The following is a 21,228-nucleotide window of genomic DNA, read 5'->3' as shown; positions in this document are numbered from 1 at the left end:
CATAAGAGCCCCCATTCTTCCCAGCACAGAAACCATCAGAGAAGATACTGCCAGATTCTATACTGTTTTAGCTGTTTCATTTTAAGCAATTGGAAAGTCGTAAATGGGGGGAGTTTGGCCTGACAAATTTTTAGAGGGTATGTGACCATGACATCATCCTGATGTCCAAGCCTTGCACAAGTTGGTACTCAGTTTTCATGATAAATGAATTTACATTTGTTTTATTGGGGGTTGGCTTTGTTTTCTGAATTATGATTGATTCACTAAGGACTGGAGGCAACTCAGCTAGGTCTAAAGAGGAGTCTTCAATAACCATTTTAGCACCAAGAGTAGAATCATGGTATATGGAAAGTAACTTTGGAGAGTAATTTATTTCTGCTATACTGGTATTTCTTTTCATCAATGATTTATTGAATTGTGTTCTTATAATCATATAGCTATATTTTTAATATATAACCATTCGGAAACATCTAAGGATAATATTTGCAAGAAACTGGAAAAAATGTCAGACACCATTTCATATACCATGGTCTGCAATAATGATTTGAGTTCAATTTTGTTCCCATATCATATGCCAACAAAGACTGATTTATAAAGCATGTTCCTCAATCCAGAACCAGATAATACTAAAGATAATTACTATGTCTGGTTAGAGTTTAAGAGCAATTTCCTGAGGCACTACTTGTAAAAGCGAAAGAACATACATTGGAATGAGTGCTGGTCAGCTATACCATAAAAGAAAATTAAGAAATTGTTGCATACAGCCTGTTTTCCAACATTAAACAGTAACCACATTTTGCATGATAATCCCACAGTATCTCTAATAGTATCATTTCACTGTGTGGATTCACAAACTCTTTTTAAACTTTCTAGGGACACAGAAAAATCAAATCAATCATACTCATTTATTTACAAATATGATCGGTGCTTTATCCTCTAAAAGTGAGTTATTAATATATAAAGCATAATTTGGATTTCTTCCCCAAACAATATTTTTATTTTAAATAAGAACTGTTAGCTATATTAACAAACATCTCATTAGATATAGGAAATTTTAAAACTACCCTGAAAAATGCAACATTTTTTATATTTTCATTTAAAGAAACTCATTAAATTTTCAAGAAAATTAATTTTGAAGATTTAACATATAATTTTAAAATAGACCCATGCATTTGCTAAGGACTAACTAAACCTAAGAAAATATTTAGCTTGAGATAGACCAGTGATAGGAATATTTAATCTCACCTTAGAAAACTAATACATTAATTTGTGTTCACATTTTTTATATTCTTTAAATTTTTTCTTGCCTTTAAAATGATGAGATTTTCTTCTTATGAATGTTGGTCAAAGCAAATGAGGGACTGAGCAGACCTTTGACAAATTAAATACCACTAATTTAGGCCATTGCTAGGGCTAGAAAAAAGAAATCCATTTATTATGCATTTAGCTTCGAGTTCCTTATTTTGTATAAAATACCAGCTTCAGTTATTTGGTTTGGCAATAATGCTCAGCTAGAGAAAAATGAAAAAACTTTAAAGATAAATCTAGATTGAAAAAAAAAAAAAAACGCCTAGATATTTGATTCAGTGAAGATCTTGCCATATAGTAGGTGGGTTTTTAAAAACGAAAGCTTTTTGAAGTCACTGCTGCTATGCAGTGGGTTAAGAATCTGACTGCAGCAGTTCAGGTGGCAGTGGAGGTGTGGGTTTGATTCCCAGCCTGGCACAGTAGGTTAAAGGATCCTTCTTTGCCACAGCTGTGGCTTAGATTCAGTCCCTGGCCTGGGAACTTCCATATGCTGCAGGTACGGCCATACAAATAAAAAATAAAATAAAAAAGCTTTTCTCCCTTTCTAGCTTAAAGAAATAAAAAAGCAGACAGATTTTTTTTTCTTATCTAAATCTTTATTGGAAGAAAAAAACATTTAAAACAATGAGTAACAACAAATTTCATTAAATATTAAACGTTTTAGTTATCAAAGATATTTATACAATATGTTCCTAATATTTCTGCACAGCAGAAACACACTGATTATAGAGCTCAGACTGTCATTTGCTCATATGAGTTCGTTTTTGGCAATGAAGAATATCCAAAGTCACAGTTAAATGTGATAATAGATAAATTGCTAGTAACTTATTGTTGATTCTCAAAGCTTTCAGAAATTATGATTACATGATTGACATTACCTTAGGGAGAATATTTTATGACATTACCTTTGGGTGAATGTTTTATGGACTCTTCTATAACAAACTGAATTCATTTTCTTTCGTTAGTAGTACTAACAAAATTATTTGAAATTGAATTAGAAATTATGTTCCTGTTTATATTAGCACAGTAAAAAGTAACATGTTATAAGTAAACCGATTATTTCGTATCGAAAGTTAGAAAATGGAAATAACATACATAAAACACTCCTGATGATAATAACCATTTAGAGTGGAGTTTTTCAGAACATGACATCTGTGAGCACCCTTTTTAGGGGTAAAGTTTCCCTTTGTAATTCCTTAAAGATTCCCTTTCCAATCTGTGTAAAACACTGAGAAAGGCAGTCTTATACCTACTGTATTTTCAAAGATCTATCGTAGAAAAGATTATTTTAAACTCACTTTTAGTAAAAAAAACAAAACTAAACTAACAAGTGTCCTTTCAGGTATTTTTCCTGCGTGTAGTACACATTCATGAATGTCCACTAGGCGCAAGGGAAATTGTTTATGCTGCAAAATGTGCTGTATACAGTGAGGATATCAAACATACTGAAATGATTAATGGTTTCCAACTGGTGAGCTAAGAGGAAAACAAATGCAAAAAGACTTGTTATAATCACTAAAACATTGCAGTTTTTTTTTTTTTAAACCATGTTTGTAAACTTGCCCACAAAAGCTGGGTAATATTAAACAGCCAGTAAGGCACTTTGTCAGAGAGGAAGAAGTAGTAAAGGCTGGATAACTGACAATTTGTTTAATAGGAAACAGTCTATATACCTAGAGCAAAATCTGGAGTGGAGTGCTCTTTTTACAGATGTACTGTCAAACAGGAGTGGGAAAAACTTTAAAATCTTCTATTTCACTTCCTTCACCAACTTCCCCTGCAGAATTTTTTTAGTCATAACCTTAAAAATATATTAGCAGCTATCAATTTAAGTAACATCTCATTTTTCAATCTAATAATTTTAAACAATATTAACATATACACTGGCATCTCCAAAACATCCAAGCCAATTTGTTAAAAAATGAATTACAAAACAAAAGATTGTAGTATAAAAAATGTTCCATGTTATTACCAATTCCCTTGCAACTTCTGATGGCTTCACATTGTTACAGTATAAGCTTTGGTATAAAACATGCAAATAAAAGCAACAAGGTCATGAATACAGTGTTCCATACACAAAGCACTTATGAAACGAGTATAGCACAGACACAGCAGATGAGAGAAAGGTAACATCGCTGCAGGATGACCAGAGTTTGCACTTCTACCGCTTCTTAGTTTGCACATTTGGCTCTTTCAAAATCTTCAGCAGAGATTGACTCATGTAATAGGGTCTTTCAGTAGAACCATCATTTCGTTCTAAATCTTCCACTAGGAGGAAGAATGGCACAGGGTAAATATCAATGCAAAACTGTAAGAGAAGTCACATCGCCACCTGCTGCATACTTCCTTTACAGCAGTTCAAAATGTTACTTGAAAAAACAGCATAGTTTGGCACCAACATTATTGTAAACATAACAGAGAAAACAATCAGCCCTTGTTATTATGTCAGGAAGATATTATCTCATTCTGTGTACCAGGTCTGATTCTGCCAATAGCACATGCCTCTCAGCTGCATGACTGAGGAAATAAATTTTAACTTCTTTTGAAGAGCAAATGTAATTATACAAAAACCAGAAGATGTAGGAGGAATTTCTAAATTCACCTTCAAATTCCTAAAAAGTATTAGGTATTCTGTTTGCCTCTTAAATTACCATATTAGTTCAAAATTGCTTTTACTTTTCAATCAACAATTTAGTAGTTTTTAAAAAAGATTTGTAGAATTTTAGTGTATTTCAAATCCTTGAAGAACATATTTTGCAAAATATTGCTGTTTTTTTGTTATACTTTCTTTTGTAAGAAAGTTTCTAAATGATTTTTGTTAAAAACAACGCTCATTTTTACTTTGTGTAATTTTGATTATACAAAGTAATTAATGAAAAACATTTTCTGACTAGAACAAAGCACATAATATAGTTAAAACTTCCATCCTTAGAGATTCAAGTTAATTAAAAAATTAAGAAATATTGACCCAAATAATATTCCTTTTCCTATGATTTTGCACCCAAGGATTATATTCTTAAAAATATAGCCAAGTTTAGAATGTATCTCCATATAGTTCAGTGAATTACTGTGGAGAATTTTCTGGTCTCATCAGCAGATTTAATGCTAAATATTTAGTACATGGGCCCCAACTAGTACCAAGAATCTAAAATACAGAAGTTATGATTGTTAGAATTCTCCAAACTAATCTCCTTTGTCTTTTAATTTCTTAACTCCTAGATTTGATAAGAATATAAGGAGAAAATAGGCAACTAGTTTCAAACATGTCAATTTATATTTTATTCAAGTGATTTGCCAACTTTTATATATATAGCAGAATCACTGGAAAACCTTATAATAATTCACAAGCTGCCCCACACCAAAATACTTTTATTAGAATCTCTTGGGGTCAGGGTAAAGGTATCTATATTATAGCAAGGTCTCAGAGTGATTCTGATACATAAACAAAAAAAAACCATCATTGTGAATGTTTCAATGACTCCTAAAAGAGAATTTATTCCTTACAATTTTTCAGCACTAAAGATAGGAGTAACTATTTTACTGGATATTTCCGTACCCCTGTATTGTTGAATAATAATAATAACCACCTAGAAAGGTTATCACTCTTCTTTGAATTATTCTTCAAGAAGCATGAGAGTGAAGAAGGCCCTTTGCCAAGATATGAAGCCAAATAAGACTTCTGACAATAATCTCAAGGAAGTAAGCCAGGAACAAGATGGTGGCCATTATAAGGACTGATCATTTAAAAATCTTCCCTAGTCACTGTCTTCTTGCTTTTAAGCTGCTATGAAATGAGTCTAAATCTAGGTTCCCACCCTTCAGGATCATTAAATAAATTAGTATTTATATTAATTTATAATACATTACAATATTTATCTTTTCTTGGATACATGGATCATATTCAGATCAAAATGTTTGATGTTCCTTTCTGTCAAGACATAAATAATCCTGTACACAAACAGCGTAAAAGCCAAAAGATTCTACTGATTCAGTGCTCCTTCTGGGGTACATTTCTACACTGTTGGCCATGTCACATGCACTTGCATACAGCAGATGGATAGGCAAAGTACATCAGTGTCTGATTCATGCTTTGCTCCACCATGCAAGAGACTAACGCATGGCTGCCAGATCCTGGGTTGTTTCTCTGGCCAGCAGGGGTAGAGTATAAAAATAACGTTCCTCCTAAAACCTTCAGGAAGAGAGTTCCTAACCCATTGTATGCCCCTTGTGGATACCAGATGAGTACCTGTGGGGGCTAATATTTCCTTAGGGTAAAATCTGAAGTGTCTTATCTTTTCTTCACTGAAAGTTAAGTTAAAAATTAAACCTTTTATAGAGTAAAGCCACACCATCTCTATAATCTAGAAAAATAGGCATGCTCGTAAAACATATAATCACTCTTCTGAAGCAGATCGAAACTGATTTTCTATATGGTGGGCATAGGAAAATAGCGATTTGTCTCTATTTGGGTTGCAGACAAGTGGCATGAATTATGTGGCCATCTCGGTTCTGTTCAGAATATTTTTTCACAGTGGCCAGAGGTTCTTATCCTTGGAAATGCCATTACAGAACTCAGATTCAGCTTCACTGTAAATATAATTTCACTAAAATGAAATGGGCTCTGAAGGCTCCTCAGTAATTTTTACCTAGAAATTTTCTCTGTGGAACCTGTATAACATTAACATCTATATGTTTGTTATCGCCATGAATCACTTACTGAAATATACTTCCTAGGGAAACATTAATACAAGTTTAATCACAGTTTAGAGAGTTGTCCACTAGCTTGAACAGTATAAATATAATCATAGCACCATATATACAAATTTAGTACCATATGCCAGTTAACTACAAAGCAATCTTTTTATGGCTAGTTGATTATACATTTATAGTATTTTAAAAAAATTGCCTGAATATCCTTTACAAATATACATTTATAAAAAGAAAGGCTATCAAAGTGCTGCAATGGGAAACAGCACGCTAAGCTATAAAAATTTTGGAAACACTTTTGGCTAGACTTTGAAAAAAAAAAGTAAAATTTAAACCTTGCTCTTCAGCTGGGACGACAGTCTATGAAATATCCTAGTTCACAGAGGCTACTGTCATCAGTTGCCTGATAGGTCAGATGCTGCCAGGTTCTCGCTTTTTAGGAATAAGCACTGAAATTTCAACATTACGTAAAAGCATCATTTTCAAATTTACAAATAACCTAAATTATAAAACTTCTACTTAAAAATATGTGGCACTGTTTGGAGCTTTTCTACTCTTTCTGCTTCTGGGGAACTAGTTGCTTCTTGTTCAGAATTCCGTGCAGGGTAGGGGCTATGAAGTAGGGTTTTTCTGTAGATCCATCATTTCTTTCCAGATCTTCACCTGTATATGCAGCAGCCAAAGCAGGCAAACGCAGCAAGCAGGAGCAGAACAATTATATGCATTTTTATAAATTGGAGAGTCGAACAGGGAGAAATCAGAGAAAGCAGTGTTAGAAAGTCAAATATAAGACAAATTAGTGCAGTTAAGTAGCTGTTGCTGGTTAGAGTAAGAAGCTTCAATTTCCGTCAGGAAGTACTGAAACTTCCTATTTCCCACCCACTCCCAAAGAGGTTTACTTTGGTAATTTAAAGCTTAATAAGATCTTTCATGCCCTTTGAAAAGTGTTATCTTTAAATTCTATGACTGTTCATTTCAGAAGGGTAAACTGCCACATCCTCTGAGATGAAGCTGAATAAAAAGTATGGTGTGATAAATGTAGAGGGTAATTGAAATTCAGAATTTAAAGTTGATCTTAATGATAATCCATACACTAATGTTATAGATGAAGAAACTGAGACCCCAGGGTGTAAAATTATCCATCTGAAGTCAAAAGCTCTGGGGGCAGTCAGGATGAGGTGAGGACCCAGTCTCTTGACACCTACTTTAGTTCTTCTACTTAACTAAAATGTGTCCTATCCTAAAACCTTGCAATTTGCCTCAGATTACTTTCAAATGCTAACCCCAGTGTTTTCTGACTTCTGCAATACATGAGTTTACAATCCTGCTTTGCTTAGGCTATGAATAAAATGAGTATTCACTGAGCACATGTCTGTTAGGTAGTTGGGGGAAAGAATGAGAATGATGCTGAGAAGCAAGGAAAAGTTTTCATGGAATTAAATTTCCTGCAGACACATACAATTCACAGCTGATAATATCTCAATAAATATATAAATCCAACTTTATGCTTTATTTAGACTAGTATATTAAAAATTATGCCATTTGTACCCTTATTTATTATGAAATAAAAGGTAAGAAGTATATAAAACCATGTAGGATAATCATAGATTTATGGAATAAATCTAAGTTATTTTTCATGATACTCTCTTGGGAATGGTTGGATTATTGGTTTATTGGGTTTTTATATTAGATTTCACAGTAACTTTCCTCACATTCAAAATGAAAAGCTAAGGAGATAACATGATAAATGCTGAATATTTTTGTTCTTTTTTCCTCTATGGTATATATCACATATCATTTATGGTATGTCTATATCATTATTAACTTTTGAGGAACTGGTAGGAACCATGGTATGGATCACATAATAATGATAATTGTCATCTCCAACCATTATTTTTTCTGATCCTGGGACCAGAATTCTCATTGCCTTGTAATGTAAAAAGGATGCTATGTTTCTATAAATAAATGGTTTGCAAATGGTTTACATTTTTAAAAATACCAGTTTTCTGGCAGTCAATAGGTATAGGCATATATATACCTATTATATATGTGTGTGCATTTATACATATATATGCACATACATATATATGTGTGTAGTATGTGTGTGTATACATACAAAAGGTATAGTTTCACACAATTAGAATTTGGCTTAGAGTATCATTTAAGAAGAATGTTTTCCAAAGTTAGATGTTTCGCTTAGTAACAGCAGGAGAGGGAAGAAAAATTCAATTTAGTGTCTCTTGTTCTTTATTATCAAAGAAAAGAATATACAAAAGGAAGCTATTCACATTCAATACACATTCAACACACAATATGTTGAATGAGGCTGAAATTATACCTGATTTAAAGAAGTTGGCAATGATTAATATAGATGGGTGTAAAATATTTCTAATTTTTAATTTTTTTTTGCTTTTAAAACTATTTAAAAATTTTTATTATAGTTGATTTACAATGTTCTGTCAGTTTCTGCCGTACAGCAAAGTGACCCAGTAATCATAAATATATTCTTTTTCTCACATTATTCTCAATCATGTTCCATCACAAGTGATTAGATATAGTTCCCTGTGCAATAAAACAGGATCTCATTGTTTATCCACTCCAAATGCAATAGTTAGCATCTACTAACCACAGACTCCCAGGGCATCCCACTGCCTCTCCCTCCTTCTTGGCAACCACAAGTCTGCTCTCCACATCCATGAGTTTGTTACTTTTCTGTAGATAGGTTCATTTGTGCCATATATTAGATTCCAAATATAAGTGATGTCATGTGGTGTTTGTCTTCCTTTTTCTGACTTCACTTAGTATGAGTCTCTCTAGTTCCATTCATGTTGCTGCAAATTGGTATTATTTTGTTCTTTTTTATGGCAGAGAAGTTTTCCATTGTGTGTACGCACAACATTTAATCCATTCGTCACTGGACATTTAGATTGCTTCCATGTCTTGGCCATTGTGAATAGTGCTCCAATGAACACACAGGTGCATGTATCTTTTTCAAGGAAAGTTTGTCTGGATAGATGCCCAGGAGTGGGACTGCCAGATCATATAGTAGTTCTATATTTAGTTTTCTGAGGAACTGCATAGTTTTCCATAGTGGTTGTACCAATTTACATTCCCACCAAAAGTATAGGAGGATTTCCTTTTCTCCACAGCCTCTCCAGCATTTGTTTATGTGCATACTTACTAATAATGGCCATTTTGACTGGCGTAAGGTTGTACTTCACTGCAGTTTTGATTTGCATTTCTCTAATAATTAATTAGTGATGTAAGCATTTTTTTCATGTGCCTGTTGCCCATCTGTATGTCTTCTTTGGAGAAATGTCTATTTAAGTCTTCTGCCCATTTTTCAATTGGGTTGGTTGGTTGGTTGTTTTGCTATTGAGTTGTTTATATATTTTGGAGACTAAGCCCTTGTCAGTTGCATCATCTGCAACTATTTTCCCCCATTCCTAGGTTGTCTTTTTGTGTTTTTTAATGGTTTCCCTTGCTGTACAAAAGCTTGTAAGTTTGATAAGGTCCACTGGTTTATTTTTGTTTTTATTTCTATTGCTTTGGGAAACTGGCCTAAGAAAATATTTGTATGTTTGATGTCAGAGAATGTTTTGACTATGTTCTCTTCTAGTTTTTTTTTTTTAATAATGATTTTTATTTTTTCCATTATAGCTGATTTACAGTGTTCTGTCAATTTTCTACTGCACAGCATGGTGACCCAGTTACACATACATGTATACATTCTTTTTTCTCACATTATCATGCTCCATCATACTTGACCAGAAAGAGTTCCCAGTGCTATACAGCAGGATCCCATTGCTTATCCATTCCAAAGGCAATAGTTTACATCTATTAACCCCAAATTCCCAGTCCATCCTGCTCCTTCCCCCTTCCTCTTGGCAACCACAAGTCTGCTCTCCACATCCATGAGTTTGTTACTTTTCTGTAGATAGGTTCATTTGTGCCATATATTATATTACAGATATAAGTGACATCATATGGTATTTGTCTTTCTCTGACTTACTTCACTCAGTATGAGAGTCTCTAGTTCCATCCATGTTGCTGCAAATGGCATTATTTTGTTCTTTTTATGGCTGAGTAGTATTCCATTGTGTATAGTACCAAGGATCTTTGTAATCCAATCATCTGTCAGTGGACATTTAGGTTGTTTCCATGTCTTGGCTCTTGTGAATAGTGCTGCAATGAACATGCAGGTGCATGTATCTTTTTCAAGGAAAGTTTTCTCCGGATATATGCTCATGAGTGGGATTGCTGGGTCATATAGTAGTTCTATGTATAGTTTTCTAAGGTACCTCCATATTGTTTTCCATAGTGGTTGTACCAATTTACATTCCCACCAACAGTGCAGGAGGGTTCCCTTTTCTCCACACCCCCTCCAGCATTTGTTATTTGTGGACTTATTAATGATGGCCATTCTGACTGGTGTGAGGTGGTATCTCATGGCAGTTTTGATTTGCATTTCTCTAATAATCAGGGATGTTGAGCATTTTTTCATGTGGTTGTTGGCCACCTGTACATCTTCCTTGGAGAAATGTCTATTCAGGTCTTTCGGCCATTTTTCAATTGGGTTATTGGCTTTTTTGCTGTTAAGTTGTATAAGTTGTTTGTATATTTTAGAGATTAGGCCCTTGTCAGTTGCATCACTTGAAATTATTTTCTCCCATTTTGTCATTTTTTTAATGGTTCCCTTTGCTGTACAAAATCTTGTCAGTGTGATTAAGTCCCATTGGTTTATTTTTGCTTTGATTTCTGTTCCTTTGGGAGACTGACCTGAGAAAACATTCGTAAGGGTGATGTCAGAGAATGTTTTGCCTATGTTCTCTTGTAGGAGTTTAATAGTGTCTTGTCTTACATTTAAGTCTTCAAGCCATTTTGAGTTTATTTTCATACATGGTGTGAGGGTGTGTTTTAGTTTCATTGCTTTGCATGCAGCTGTCCAGCTTTCCCAGCAATACTTGCTGAAAAGACTGTCCTTTTCCTATTTTATGTTCTTGCCTCTTTTGTCAAAGATTAATTGACCATAGGTGTCTGGGTTTATTTCTGGGTTCTCTCTTCTGTTCCATTGGCCTGTATGTCTGTTTTGGTACCAGTGCCACACTGTCTTGATGACTGTGGCTTTGTAGTATTTCTTGAAGTCTGGGAGAGTTATGCCTCCTGCTTGGTTTTTGTTCCTCCGAATTGCTTTGGCGATTCTGGGTCTTTTGTGGTTACATATACATTTTTGGATTGTTCTAGTTCTGTGAAAAATGTCCTGGGTAATTTGATAGGGATTGCAGTGAATCTGTAGATTGCTTTGGGTAGTATGGCCATTTTTACAATATTAATTTTCCAACCCAGGAGCATGGAATATCTTTCCATTTCTTTACATCTTCTTTAATTTCCTTGATTAATGTTTTATAGTTCTTGGCATATAAGTCTTTTACCTCCTTGGCCAGGTGTATTCCCAGGTATTTGATTTTGTGAGGTGCAATTTTAAAAGGAATTGTATTTTTGTATTCCTTTTCTAATATTTCATTGTTATTATACAGAAATGTGACTGATTTCTGAATGTTAATCTTATATCCTGCTACTTTGCTGGATTTGTTGATCAGTTCAAGTATTTTTAGAGTTTTCTCTATATAGTATCATGTCATCTGCATACAGTGACAGTTTTACCTCTTCTCTTCCTACCTGGATGCCTTTTATTTCTTTTGTTTGTCTGATTGCTGTGGCTAGGACTTCCAGTACTATGTTGAATAATAGTGGTGAGAGTGGGCCATTGGTTTTTTAGTATCATGTTGTTTGTCTCCATGTAGTCATTTTTTTCTCCTTTCTTTTCCTGTAGTTGATTTCTAGTTTCATTCCATTGTGGTCAGAGAAGATGCTTGAAATAATTTCTATACTCTTAAATTTGTTGAGGGTAGTTTTGTGCCCCAGTATGTGGCAATCCTTGGGAATGTTCCAGGTACACTTGAAAAGAATGTATATTCTGATTTTTTTGGATGTAATGTCCTGAAGAGGGTAATTCAGTCTAACTTTTCTATTGTGTCATTTAGGATCTCTGTTGCCTTATAGACTTTTTGTCTAGAGGATCTGTCCATTGATGTGAGTGGGGTATTAAAGTCTCCTACTATTATTGTGTTCCCATCAATTTCTCCTTTAATGTCTTTTGGTATTTATTTGTTGCATGCATTTGGGTGCTCCTATATTAGGGGCCGATATACGGACAAGTATAGTGTCCTCTTCTTGAATGGTTCCTTTTATCATAAATAGTGTTTTTCTATGGCCTTCATTTTAAGATCTATTTTGTTTGAGTATTGTAACTCCTGCTTTCCTATCTTGTCCATTCACATGAAATATCTTTTTCCATCCCCTCACTTTCAATGTATATGTGTCCTTTGCCCTAAGGTGGGTCTCTTGTAGGCAGCATATTGTAGGCTCTTGTTTTTTTATCCAGTTTGCCACTCTGTGACTTTTGATTGGCACATTCAGTCCATTGACATTTAAGGTAATTATTGATAAATATGTATTTATATCCATTTAAAACCTTGTTTTCCAGTTGATTCTGTTTCTCCTTTGTTCTTTTCCTTTTTGGTTGGATGTTTTTCTTTTAAGCTTGTGTCCTCTTCTTTTTAGTTTTTGTGAATGTTATGTTTGGTTTTGATTTGTGGTTGCTCTGTTTTTCAGGTATGTTAACCCCTTCCTATATCTGCTTGCTTTAGCCTGATAGCCATGTAGGCTCAAATACATACTAAAAAAAAAGAGTCTAGATTTTATTATATATTTTATGATTTTTATGTCCTTTTTCAACATCTTTATATTTCTACTTTTGCTGTTCCTTCTGTTTATCATTGCTTTTACCATAGATTTTTTTGGGGGGTCTTTTTTTTTTAGCCTCCCCCCCATATGAAAGTTCCCAGGCTAGGGGTCAAATCAGAGCTGTAGCTGCTGGCCTCCTCTCAGGAGTGCTAGTCCCATCCTGTTTCCTTTTCTCTCTCTCTCTCTTTTTTTTCTACCCAATTTGGGGGGTTTCTTGCCCTTTTTGGAGGTTTAAGGTCTTCTGGCAGCATTCAGTAGATGTTCTGTGAGAATCGTTCTACATATAGATAGGGTTTTTTGCTTTGCTTGTGGGAAAAGGTGAGCAGCACATCTTACTCCTCTGCCATTTTGATCCCACCTCTTTTTGTTTGTTTGTTTCCTTTTTAGGGTCATACCTGTGGCATGTGGAAGTTACCAGGCTTGGGGTCAGATCAGAGCTGCAGCTGCAGGCCTATGCTACAGCAACAGAAACACAGGATCTGAGCCACGTCTGTGACCTACACCACAGGTCAGGGCAATGCCAGATCCTTAACCCACTGAGCAGGGCCAGGGATCAAGCCCACATCCTCATGGATACTAGTTGGGTTCATTACCTCTAAGCCACAATGGGAACTCCTGTAAAACATTTCTTAGTGCTCAAATTTAAACTCCACTCTGAAAATTAAAACCCATAAGATTTGGCAAAACTTCCAAAGACTGGAAACTCCTAGGTTCTGTATATGTTTTTGAGAAAGCTTTTCAGTTACAAGAATGGGAAGATCCTAGTGGGATCGCCCAGTATCACTCTCATGATTAGCATCTGAGATGAGAGATCTTTGAGAGCTCTGTCTGTTCTGTGTCTTACACCACTTTATTCCCATCTCATAATGAGCTGAAGTTTGTTCATGTGGTATTTTGTAGATGGCTTCTCCTGGCAAACCACTGAGGCACTAAGAAAAGATTAAACATTCTAGTTCCATTTAGAACCAGAGGAAGAGGTAACTTATACACAAAGTTTTTTTCTGATTTCTTTTTCCATTTATTGAAAATTGATTTTAAATGTTCAGAAAGAAAAAAAAAAAGCAAACCATCTTCTAGATGGTCTTTTCCCTTCAATATCTCCCTAAAGTTATTATCTCCTCTTCTGACCCAAGCATGCAGTTGGTGCTGTGAGTTACACTAAAAAGGCAACTATTTGTTTTGTATAAGTGAATCAGTCAGTAATTCCCTGTCATAGAATGTTTTCTCTGCTTCTTTTAAGAGCAATGTGCCAGAGAAATAATCTCTCAGAGGGTATTAGCTGTAGGGCCAACAATTTCTGTTCTTTCACCTGCTGACCCTACTTTCTCTAGATTGAAGGTGAGGACAGATCAAGCTCCTGATGGACATTAAGTGCTCTAGGGCTTTTAAGATGCAGCAGTAATAGTCTGCATATATGAATTGTACATGCCACACAGAGGCACAGCGAAGAGGTCATTGATAAAAGCTCTAATGAGATATTTTAACTCTAAGCTTCAGAGTTGATCTAGCATTTCCTAGACATGCCTCTATCAGTCCTATCTGTTTGTCATTGTGTTACCTAGTGTGAACTGGCCCTATGTGTCTTTGAAACCATTGCCATTTCGGCTTTATCAGAACCTTTAAAGGCTCTTATCAAAGAGTTCCCGAATCCCAGTTAGGTACTCAGTTATGAATAAAGCACAACAGAAGCCAATCATTATTATAAATTTGAAAAATTTAGAAATTAAAAAACAATCTATGCTAACACCATGCCATGATGCCTGACTCTCCTGTGCTTTGCGAACTCCATTTCTCAGATCAGATGTTGAGTTTTCAAAAGCATCTACTAAACAATGCCTCTTCTCCCTGCCCCCAAAAAAGAACCACTGTTTTACAGTTGCAGCCAGGTCATAGCAAATCTATAAGCTGGCTAAGGACATGGGTCTTAACCTTCTCATCTTTTGGTTATCCACCAAAGGAGGAAGAAAACACATATACTGAAAACTTACAGAAGCAGATAAAAATTGTTTCAATACACATTGCATAGATGCTGAAGAATCCATGTGCAATTAGGTAAGATCCAATAATGACTGTCTAAAAATGAGTAGAGAAGAGAATGAAAATGTCATTAAGTTGTCCAGAAGAACAATAATGCAGCTTTAAATGAAATCATGATGAGAAAGCCTTGAAGTACTCTGTATTCAAAAATATTTCAATATAGAAACCTAAAAACTTCAATGATTATGTTTTTGAGTGCTTCTGTATTAGGATTTAAATAAGGTATACTAGATAACCTGGCAATTTTCTTTTCACTATCTCTAATGTCTACCAAAAACACCCCAGATTTAGGATCCTGCACACTAAAGCAGTAAAGGGTAGGAGTTAAGAGCACACACCTCCTGGGTTGGATCACAGCTCATAAACTCACTCAATAAGTTACTTAACCTCTCTGTGCCTGCGACATGAAATTGTTTCCGCAGAAGGGGAGAATGTGAGTAATAATGGTATTTATGCCACGTGGATTGAGTGAGTTAATATAGCATAATAGATACTGCAGGGTTCCATACAGATCCTCCCCAGCTGCCACATCTATTCCAGTTGCTAGGAATACAGGTTGCTGATGACTCAGCTGTTTCTCTCACTAGGAATTGCTCCCCTTTCAGGGAACTACCTCACCCAAGGTTACATCATCATTCTGAGGGCAACCCCTGGTCAACTGCCTGATGCAGCACAGGGAGACCTTGTCCCTTTGTCAGAACTTCCTGTAATTATGCTATAACTGGGTCAATTTCCTCTTTTTCCTGGGCCTGTCTCCTCACTTCCTTTCACATGTTTCTCAGGAAAGCACCTCATAATAAACCTTCTGCATGCAGTCCTCGGCTTCAGGGGCTGCTTTCAAGGACCCGGTGTCTAAAGCAGAATGAGGTTTGGCACAAAGTAAGACCAATAATATTAGCTATCATCATTTCTCCTATTTCTTTTTTTTTTTTTTGCCATCTCTGGTAAATCAGAGTCAATGTTACCCAGATGCTATGGAATGAACCATGTCCCCTCAAAATTCACATGTAGAAACCTAATCCCCAACATGGTAGCATTTGGAGGTGGGGCCTTCGGGAGGTATTGAGGTTATGAGGATAGAGCCCTTGTGAATGGGATTAGTGCCTTTATAAGAGGAGACAGGGGAGATGATATCTCTCTCCTCCATGTTAGGATAATAGCAAGAAGGTGTCCCTTTGCAAATTAGGAAGAAAGCTCTTACCAGGAACTGAATCTATGGGCACCTTAATCTTGGATTTCTCAGGCTTCAAAATAATAAGGAATAAATCCCTGTTGTTTTAGCCACCCCAGTCTATGGTATTTCTGTTGTAGCAGCCCAAAATTTACTAAGACATCAGCTCTTACCAACAAAGGTACCCAGTAGTAATTTAAAGATGTTGGTCCTTCTATAATCATTGGGAGTCTTTCTGTGAATAGTAGAAAGGCCAGGACACCTACAGTGAAAAGGCAGAATGTATATATTGTGCATTTGCAACAGAATATGGATTTTTGTAGTAGTTTTTCTAAGCACCTATTATACTTTTTATCATCATCATCGTCATCATTACCATCATCATATTACTACCACTACTACTATTACTTACCTATACACCCAGCAACTAGAATCTTCCCCAGGACTAGTACAAAGTCAGTAACTCTATCCATAACTGCAACTCTGAGAATCAGAAAAAAGAAAATATAATTTTATGTTTAAATTACATTTGTTACTAGAAGTTTATGAGAATAAACAATTCATGTGTTCATTTTGATGTGTCTTTGCAAAAATTTTATTTGGCATTTGTTTTTTGGTGGGGTTTTGTTTGGTTGGTTGGTTTTTAGGGCCACACCTGCAGCCTATGAAGGTTCCCAGGCTAGGAATCTAATCGGAGCTGTAGCTGCCGGCCTACACCACAGCTACAGCTACGCCAGATCCCAGCGGCATCCACGATCTACACCAGAGCTCACAGCAATGATGGATCCTTAACCCACTGAACGAGGCCAGGGAGTGAACCTACAACCTCATGGTTCCTAGTCGGATTCGTTTCTGCTATGCCACGATGGGAAATGGCGTACATAAGGTTTTCCTCTTAAGCCACTTGTTAAATGCAAGAAATGAAGGTAGAACCCAGGCATGAAGTTCTGCCTCATTTTTACTGAAGTAAACAGAAGATGGCATTGTAGGGCTGTCAGATGCTATTGGTGGTATCCTGTCTCTTTAATTCCAGGACTATAGACACCTTAAATCCTGAGGATGGCTGTGTCGGTTCTCTAATTTTGTTCACTGAGACTCTGTCACTTCTGGGAGGGGGGCATTGTCAGAAACATGATGATAATATTCATGTGGGGAATTTCTTGAACAGAGGGGATAATAAAAGTGAATAAGTGCCCATGGGTATAGACATAGGTGGATTGTAGGAGCAATAGGTCTAAGATGTAAAAAGAAATTAATGTTGTGAAGGAGAAAATTTAAACCTAGTAAATTAAAAGATAACATTCATGTCTAATAAGACCACCAACACTTTAAATAACAACATGTGAAGTATGGATGCTCAGGGTTCACAAAATCATCTGTTGCAATGCTCAACCTGATTACTTACTTTAAAATATTTCTCATCAGCAGATTAAAAGCATCTTTTGCTGACCTGCAGAAGTTTTTTCCATATATCGCAATCTGAGGAAGACAATTGATATCATTCAGGAGTCAGTTATATAACAAGACTAACAGATAATCCAGTGACATGAACATGAATTAATTCTCTGTCATCCTATACAGTTACTCTCATTCCTCTTTCCAATATTTGAGCTCGTGGGAAGCTTGGGAACTGTGTCCTCAACTCTGCACAACTCTCAACGTGTCATTCTATTTCAGTTGCATATTACGTACCCTTAAACTCCATGAGGAGTAGATAACTTCAAACAGAGGTAGGTTTCTTCTCAAATCCCAAGACACAGCTTCTATCTTTGAAGTGTTTTGGCTATGGTTTGTTGTCGAATGGGTTAAATGTTGTAATATTCACATTAAAAATTCCTCTCAAGAAATCTAATGCTTTCCAATACACCTAATTTACTGATCAAAAGGCTCAACACAATATTCTTACTGGAGGTATATTAATGACTCTTTGAACCTCCATGACTATTTGCATCAACCCTGCAGACCCTATGTCACTGTGATATAGTAAGCAAGTTGCTAAATTTAAAAATAATATTTTTGGAGCCCCTTTTTAAAAAAATCTCTTAGAAGCCTCCATATTCCCAGAGTAAATAAGTAACAAATTCAGTGGGCATTGTCAATTCCCACATATTTCAATATAAGAATCATAAAAAGAAACAGACTTAGAATAATATTTTCTTTTCATCATGAAACATAGACCAAGTTAGCCTTCCTCCTACTAAACTGTGTCAAGGACAAACAAAATCATTTTCAATCAAGCACATTTTTATTTTTCTAACGTAATTAATATTTTGTCTCTCCAAAAAGATATTGAAGGTAATAATGAAGTACAGCTTAGTTACTGTCTCAACGAGGAAAGCATAGCCCTAAATTATGCATTGGATTCACAAATTCTTATTTCAACATAGTCATAAATTCAGCTATTTGATATACAAGTGCTTTAGAGATGGAAAATGTAGACATGGGATTTGGGTTTGTAGAGAAGAAATTTAGTAAATAAAAAAATAATCTACTTGCCATAATATAGGCATTTCTGTTCAGAAACTTTACCGCTTTTTCCAAACACCAGAAACAGCATCTCAGGCAGCATTTTAGGAATTTAGAAATGTTGTTCTGGGCCTCTATGAGAAGGAGATATTTAAACCTATTAATGATTGACAAACTCTATGAATCAAAAAAATAATAGTAAAATTTTAAATGGGTTTAAATTTTTTAAAATTGCAGTAAAATATACATAAGGTTTTCCTCTTAAGCCATTTTTAAGCATACAATTCAGTAGCATTAAGTACATTCACAATTTTGTGAAACTTACCATCATGATCAATTTCATCATCTCGGATAGAAACTCTGTACCCATTAAATAATAACTCCTCATTATCCCCTTCTCCCAGTCCTCGGTAACCTCTATCATATTTATGTCTATGTGAATTTGCCTCTTCTAGACACCTTATATAAGTGGAATCAAACAATATTTGTCCTTTTGTGTCTTGCTTATTTCACTTAGCATTAAGTTGTCAAGATTGATCATTACATTTCTCTTTAAAGCTGAATAGCATTCCATCATATGTATACATCACATTTTGTTTATTCTTTTATCTATTAATGGAAATTTGGGTTGTTTCTACCTTTTGGCTGTTGCGAATAATGCTGCTATGAACATTGGTGTGCAAGTATTTGTTTGAGTCCCTGCTTTCCATTCTTTTGTGTAAATATCTAGAAGTGGAATTGCTGGATCATATGGCAATCATATTTTTAACTTTTCTGAGGCATCACCTGTTTTCCACAGTGGCAATAGGATTTTATATTCCTGCCAGCAATACACAGGTGTTGCAATTTATCCTCATCTTATGAACACTTGTTACTTTTCAGTTTTTTGATAGTGGCCATTCTAATGGGTATGAAGTAGTACCTCATTATGGTTTTGATTTACATTTCCCTATTGATGAATATTGAGCATCTTTTCTTTCATGTGTTTATTCACCATGTAGAGCAATGTATATGCAAATCCTTTGTAAGGGGGACACAGATTGTGACCTAGGAGCCTCCTGAACTTCTTTCCTCTCACAGCTGCACTGAATGTACAACTACATGAAGCAGTTTCCTCTAAGAAAAGCCAGAAACAAGCCAAGTGACTCCTACAAATCAGGCAACTAAGAAAATCCCACATGGAAATGATAGGAAAGGCTGAGACATCCTTGCTATAAACCCTACCCCTGGCACAGCATGCAATCAAGACAGTACCCCCACTCTCAGCTTCTCCCTGAGGTGTGAAGGATTTGGACAGCATGTCAAGGATTCCAACTTTTAAGTCTCCCACCTAAGAGAAAGACCCTCAAAACACTTAGCTCTGAAAGCCAAAAGGCCTTGTGTCCACAAGGTTTACAGGTCTATAAAAAACAAAGAAGCAATTCTTAACAGGTGCCTATGTTAGCAACATTATAACACCCAAGGCATAATGCAGAGGGAGTAGGCAAAAATGCCCCATCTTCCTGCCTTTCCCTGGAAGGGGACTGGCTGCATGCTTTACAACCTTACAAGCTGCTGCCTAAAAGTCCAGCTTCTAATATGCACACTCTAGGGGCTAGCTGTGATCCTCCATGGAGCTGGGGTGAGCTGGTGGGCACTTCTGCTGCCTTTTCCCTCTAGCTCACTCCAATCATAAAACGAGGTCACCGACATCTCTTTGGAAGGAGCTCGTGCACATACTTGGTGCCCCAGCTTTTGCAGCTACTTCTGGAGGCTTGCATTCATGAGTCTTGACAGGGCTTGCATTCATGAGTCTCACAGGACCTTAGGAAACAAGCAGCGTTTATATGGTAAAGGATGCCCTCCCCTCCCACCACCACCACCACCACCAGCACCACCACCATCACCACCACTGCTATGGCTATACATCCTGCCTCAGAGCAGAGGAAACAGGGAAACCTATCTCCTAGTTTCTCCCTGAAAGGGGATTTACTACCTGCTTCCCTTGCTGCTGCCTGGGGATTTAGTTTCCCTTTTTTTGGGGGGGGGGTGGGGTGAGCTGCACTGTGGCATATAGAAGTGTGGAAGTTCCGAGGCTGGGTGTAGAATTAGAGCTGCAGCTTCTGGCCTGCTCCACAGCCACAGCCACGTGGGATCCTAGCCTCATCTGTGACCTACACCACAGCAATGCTGAATCCTTAACCCACTGAGCAAGGCCAGGGCTTGAACCTGCATCCTCATGGATATTAGGTTCTTAACCCACTGAGCCACAGTGGAAACTCCATGAGGGTTTAGTTTCTAATCAGCCTGCATCTAGGTTCTATGATACTCCCCTTTGGGACACTGACAGGTCTAGGCACACCTTCAACTATAAACAACCACTAAGCTAACTCTGGTGGCTAAGATAATGTAGGCTAGGCTGATTAATGAAGCTCATTTCCTATATGAGACTAATCTGTCAAGTTGCAAAAGATGGTTATTTTATCTAATGCACAGAAACAAATACAAAGAGTCAGGAAAAAATAAACAAGGGGATATGTTCCAAATAAAAAGCAAGATAGGAGTTCCTGTCATGGCTCAGTGGTAATGAACCAAACTAGTATCCCTGGCCTCACTCAGTAGGTTAAAGATCTGGCATTGCCATGAGCTGCGGTATAGGTTGCAGATGTGTCTCAGATACTGCATTGTTGTGGCTGTGGTGCAGGCCTGCAGCTGCTTCTCCTATTCAGTCCCAATCTGGAAACTTCCATATG

General features: G+C 36.3%; 1 protein-coding gene across 3 annotated transcripts in view; it reads right to left on the bottom strand.

Annotated features, from left to right (window-relative positions):
- Window positions 1-1,967: 1,967 nt before the first annotated feature.
- SLC44A5 (solute carrier family 44 member 5) overlaps window positions 1,968-21,228 on the bottom strand; it is a 414,665-nt gene continuing 395,404 nt past the window's right edge. The window contains exons 18-23 of one of the 3 annotated variants that reach the window (XM_047788626.1): window positions 18,527-18,630; window positions 17,436-17,509; window positions 16,443-16,513; window positions 16,204-16,292; window positions 14,811-14,895; window positions 1,968-3,576 (exon numbers count right to left, since the gene is read on the bottom strand). In XM_047788626.1, coding sequence (XP_047644582.1) covers window positions 3,470-3,576; window positions 14,811-14,895; window positions 16,204-16,292; window positions 16,443-16,513; window positions 17,436-17,509; window positions 18,527-18,630 — 530 coding nt within the window. In that variant the 3' untranslated portion in view covers window positions 1,968-3,469. The remainder of the gene's footprint in view (window positions 3,577-14,810; window positions 14,896-16,203; window positions 16,293-16,442; window positions 16,514-17,435; window positions 17,510-18,526; window positions 18,631-21,228) is intronic. The other 2 variants (XM_047788628.1, XM_047788627.1) reach the window with 2 other exon arrangements.

Source organism: Phacochoerus africanus, chromosome 8 (assembly GCF_016906955.1).
Source record: "Phacochoerus africanus isolate WHEZ1 chromosome 8, ROS_Pafr_v1, whole genome shotgun sequence".
Taxonomy (NCBI): Eukaryota; Metazoa; Chordata; class Mammalia; order Artiodactyla; family Suidae; genus Phacochoerus; species Phacochoerus africanus.
The sequence above is the reverse complement of the archived record's forward strand: the minus strand, read 5'-3'. Positions and strand labels throughout refer to the sequence as shown.